Here is a 4,831-nt window from a genome sequence, read left to right on the forward strand (position 1 = left end):
GAGAGAGCGCGGCAGGTTAATTTACCGATAGGGAGGCACCCACTGTGCACGGTACAGAGGTGCCCCCTCGGTCTCACCGGCCAAGCCCTGGCGCCCCCTTGCTCTGATTTGGAACACGCGCCTGTGGGACCGGTGCCCCAGTCTCCTTGGACCTCCCTCCTCCCCATCCTTTCATCACCTTCCCCAAATGACAGATTTCTGAGGGTAGAGACCTTTGCCCCACGTCCACACACAGGCCCCGGGCTTTGCAGCTGGCCCAGCAGCTGCCCTTGGGGCCAGAAAGTTTGCCCAGGGTGTCTCACCAGGTTCTGAGGACTGTGACCACCGCTGAGCAAACCTCCGTGGCCTGAACTGTTCCCCAGCATTGGCGTCTCCAAACACATAAACAATGCGTTGTTCAGCACACGGCTTCTTTTCTTATTCCCATCCCCAAAAGGAAGAAAAAGGAGGGTGAGGGCCCTGCTCGGCTGCTGGGGGGAGAAGAGACCCCAAGAAGAGCAGGCCGCCGCCTCCCTGCTTTTACAGGGAGCTTTCCGGATGAGAGGAGGGACAGTGGGCTTTGGAGGGGCAGATTTAGAGTTTTCAGGCCCTTCACCTGAGGGCTGATACACGTCGTGTATGTGGGAAGGCAGCTCCCGGATCCTGGGGCTCATGGAACCCTGATGCCCAAAGCGGTCCATCTGGGGTGTCAAGTCCCTGCAGGGACACCAAACAGTGCTGCACGCCCGGCTTGCGGGCCTCATGGTATAGATCCATATATATATATATGATTTCTAATTTTATTATAAAATAAAAGCAGAAATATTTCCCAAAGAACATTCACATGAGGGCGTAACAGGGAGACGGCAAGTCCGCGGCGCAGGAGGCACACTCTGTCGGGGGCCCTGTGGCCACAGTCCCCGGGAGGAAGGGGAGAGAGTGTGGCGGGCCTCACCGAGAGAGGAGAGGGGCAAGCGGCAAGGGCAGGTTCAGAGGCGTCCGCACCGCCCTGGTCCTTTCTCTTTCACTTAAGTTACTAGGCGCACAGCTGACACCTGCGGCCGCCGAAGCCCAGTGGCCGGGAGCTCTGGAGAAGGCCGCCCAGTGGCCGGGAGCTCTGGAGAAGGCCGGGTTCCTCTGCTCTTCCCCCCTCCTACATCTAGGCTGGGAAAGTGGGAGAGGAGGGCACAAACCGACATCCAGGCAGGAGGAGAGAGGCTTTGGGGTACAGACCCAGGAGTGCGAGAGGCTGGTAGAGGAGAACCGGAAAAACGGGGAAAAAGAGAAACGGAAACTTAGCGAGAGGTGACCAGCCAGAAATATAGAGAGGAACGGGGGAAGGAGAAAGGGACAAGAGAGAAGGAAGGGAAAGGCACTGGAAATGAGAGCAAGGAAGGGAAGGGACCGGGAAGAGGAAAGAAGGGGTGAGAAGGTAGGGAGAGAGTGTGAGAATGGTGTATAATTTATTCCCTTCCCTGGTTCAAGGCCCGGTCCCAGGCCTCCAAACGACCGCAGAAGCAACTTGTTGAAAATAAATCCCAGACAAAGATCAAACAAAGAGCCATCCGCCCTGCCTGGGCCGGCGGTTGCGCCCGCGCTGCGCGCCGGGTCTTTCAGTACCTGGTGGGGCCCGCCGGCCGCAGGGTGCCATCCCGACGCCGTCTCTCGGGTCCCCGGCGCCAAGCCCGTAGGACGAGCGCGTCCAGACAGGCGGGGCTCTAGGACCCCAGGTCCACGAGGTTGGCCGACATGGGGTTGAGGATGGAGTCCTGCAGACCGTGGTGGTGCTGCAGTGGGTCGGCACCGCCTCCGCCCGGTACGGGCACCGGCACGGCGCTGGGGCCGGGAGGGTGGCCCAGGCTGTGCAGGGGCGGCAGGCCAGGGGGCGGCGGCGGGCTGAGCAGCAGCGCGGGGCTGGACGACGAATGGTCCGGCGTCCCCGACGGCGTCTTCTCGTCCTCCGAGCTGCCTAGCACCGACTTGCCGCTGCCGTTCAGCGTCGCGGCCAGCGGGTTGTGGCTGTTGGAGTTGGCGTTCTCGCTGTTCTCCCTGCGGGTGCAGGAGCAAAGCAGCCGGATCAGGGGGGAAACCGAGGCCGCTCTGCGCCGCGACAGCCCGAGCCAGAGCCGGCCGCTTGCCTCGGAGCCAGAGCCGCCAGGCCCTGCCTGCGGCTGCTTTCTTCGTCAGAAAGACCGAGAGCCCCAGGCCAGGCCCGGAGAAGGCTGTTTTCGGTTTCTACCATTTTCTTGGCCTTGCCTGGGGCTCTCGTTCTTTCTGCCAGTTCTCTTACTCTCTCAGTACCCGGTGTGTCTCTAGTTCTTCCCTCTGTCGTCTCTATCTCCCCCCCTCTCCTGCTCGTAACCTCTTGAGTATCTTTCCTGTTCTCTGTCGGTGCTGCCCACCACCCCCCTTCACTGAGTTGCTAACAATTTTTTTTTACTCCAGAGGAGAGGGCCTGGGAGCAGGGCTCAGTGGAGTTGGGGGAGAGCAGCACAGGGGGGCAAGGGAAGATGCCTGGATTTTCAGTCTTGGCTCCTGGAGCCAGGATTTGCTGGGTAGAAGTGGGGCCAGGAGAATGAGTGACCCTAGATCCTAGGCTGAGAACCCCATTTGAAGTTCGAAATCTCACAGGCCTTCACCTCCCGTTGCTTTTCTCTGCTTGAGGGAGCTCTCTGGCTGAGACACAGGTTCCTGGGGCTAAGGGTCCTTTCTTTCTAGCTCCAAACTGGCCAATCTTGTGAGGGCTCGCCTTGCTGGGCCTAAGGACAGGCCCTAAGGACATAGGGCCCCCTTTCCCTGGTGGCACAGTACAAACTTCAGCAAGGAGACTGGAAGCTTGGGGCCTGGGGGGCGGCCCTTGGGAGAAGAAAGGAGAACATGGCTAATCCCGGCCTAGATTTTTCCACCATACAGAAACGGAGGGATTCCACAGCCCTCACCTGGGGCCTGACCTCAGAACCTGGATGCATGCCAGGCTGGATAGAGGGGGACCCCAGCAGGGAGAACCCACCTTCTGCTCTGCCTTTGACTGACAGCCCCAACCAGATTTGGAGACTCGACATCTTGGGTAGATTCTCCCTTCACTGGCTTCCCAAGCCCTTTTCTTTCTGTTTCCCTGTAAGGGAACTTCCCACAGAGCTCACAGCTGAGAACTTCCAACTGTGGCTACGGCCAACCTCATTGTCTGGGAGGCCACGGTGAGCTTGAAGCTCCCCCCACCACTTGCAGATATCTGGGTCCACTGTTAAGCAGCCCTGTTTCCCCCAGTCATTTACTCTGGGCTGTGCACACCCCGCACCAGCGAGCCCGGGTGTCTTATGCTGCTACACTCGGGCTGGGTTTCTGTTCCCACAATCGGTTTCTCTTCCATTTCTCCCACCGTGTTTGGGGTTCAGAGGAGCCACAGACTGGTGGCCGCAAGGGCCTAATGGTCAACTGTTAGGCTAGTTCAGGAAGTCCTGGTTTCCTTGAGGACAAGCAATTCTCATCCTTCCGTGGCTCTTGGTTCACCCCAGACCTACCGACCTGCCACCCAAAGATGGTAGGGCTTGAGCGGAGAGGAGTCAAGAGCATGGCAGAGCAGGGAAGGGGTGCTGGGTCCAACAAGGCAGGAAAAGGGGCCCGCGTTGCCATTCTGCTCTCCTAAGGCCAACACTTCCCGACTTCTCTTGCTTCTTTCTACGCAGCGTGAAAGACTCTATCAACTTCCATATCCAGACAAGTAATATTCTTGCCCAGGCCCCTGCACAGCCAGGTCACACCAGGAAAGTATCAATCCCAGTCCTGATCCCTAATCACACTTTGGCCTAGAGCTAAGTAAGGCGAACAGGAAGTTCCGGGAAGTGCTGGTAATTTCGCACACGCAGCCCGAAATCTGCAACTCTGAGAGTCTAAACCCCTCTGTCCGTCCGAAGACCCTCAGGCCCTGCCTGCTGCGTCCCCCTTGCACATGATGCAGGTCCACCGTCTTGCCTCCTCCCCAAAGTTCGCTGCTTCTCCACGTTGTTCACAAGTGACCAGGGAGGGAGTGAGTTGACAACTTTCCCGATCGCTTTGCCCGCTTTAGACAAATTTCTGACCTCCTGGTCTCCCGGAAGACCTGAACGCTGGCGGGGTCAGACGAGGCTGCGGCGAGGGGCCGCGGCTGGGACCGGGCACCCGGCTTAGGCCTCTCCTGGGGGCGAGCGCACGCCCTGCGACCCCCTCCCTCGAGCCCCGGGGAGCTGGCGCCGCGGTTCTACTTACTCGTACCTTTCTTTGGCCTCGGCTGCCCGGTCGCGCTGCCGCCGGTTCTTGAACCAGTTGCTGACCTGCGTGGTGGTGAGGCCCGTGGCCTCCGCCAGCTCGCGCTTCTCACGCGGCGAGGGGTAGGGGTTGTGCGCGTACCACTCGCGCAGCACGCTGCGACTCTTCTCCTTGAAGCAGTAGCTGGTCTCCTCGCCGTCCCAGATGGAGCGCGGCAGCGGGAACTTGCGGCGCACGCGGTACTTGCCCACTGCGCCCAGGGGCCGGCCGCGCAGCTTCTCCGCCTCGATGTAGTGCGCCTTGAGCCACAGCTGCTGCAGCTTGGCGTGGTTGTGCGGCGAGAACTGGTGGCTCTCCAGGATCTTGTAGAGCTCCCGGAAGTTGCCGCGGTGGAAGGCCACCACCGCCTTGGCCTTGAGCACGCTTTCATTCTTGTGGAGGTGCTCGCAGGCGGGCAGCGACCACAGGAAGCGGCCCAGCCGCTCGATGTTGCCGCCCTGCTGCAGCACCTCGCACACGCACGCCACTTGCTCCTGCGTGAAGCCGAAGGTGGGCAGCATGGACATGGTGCCGGCTGCGCCCCCGCCCGCCCGCGCCCGCCCTCACC

At 60.5% G+C, this 4,831-nt stretch overlaps 1 protein-coding gene across 2 annotated transcripts; it reads right to left on the bottom strand.

Moving 5' to 3' along the window:
* Positions 1 to 763: 763 nt before the first annotated feature.
* SIX2 (SIX homeobox 2) lies at positions 764 to 4,790 on the bottom strand. Of its 2 annotated transcripts, none has more exons than XM_029937287.1 (2): positions 4,231 to 4,790; positions 764 to 2,028 (listed from the first exon to the last, which is right to left on the bottom strand). In XM_029937287.1, exons 1-2 carry the CDS (start codon positions 4,788 to 4,790, stop codon positions 1,698 to 1,700), a joined length of 891 nt encoding a protein of 296 aa, XP_029793147.1. In that variant the 3' UTR covers positions 764 to 1,697. The 2 variants fall into 2 exon arrangements, with proteins under 2 accessions (XP_029793147.1, XP_029793146.1); XM_029937286.1 differs by having other exon boundaries at positions 4,225 to 4,790.
* Positions 4,791 to 4,831: the final 41 nt, after the last annotated feature.

This window comes from Suricata suricatta, chromosome 4, assembly GCF_006229205.1.
Source record: "Suricata suricatta isolate VVHF042 chromosome 4, meerkat_22Aug2017_6uvM2_HiC, whole genome shotgun sequence".
Taxonomy (NCBI): Eukaryota; Metazoa; Chordata; class Mammalia; order Carnivora; family Herpestidae; genus Suricata; species Suricata suricatta.

Excerpts from the sequence above, each read along its gene's own strand:
- SIX2 (XM_029937286.1), bottom strand. The coding sequence starts at position 4,790 with ATGTCCATGCTGCCCACCTTCGGCTTCACGCAGGAGCAAGTGGCGTGC. Across the intron at positions 2,029-4,224 it reads GAGGCCAAAGAAAGGTACGA|GGAGAACAGCGAGAACGCCA; the intron begins GTAAGTAGAACC and ends CTGCACCCGCAG.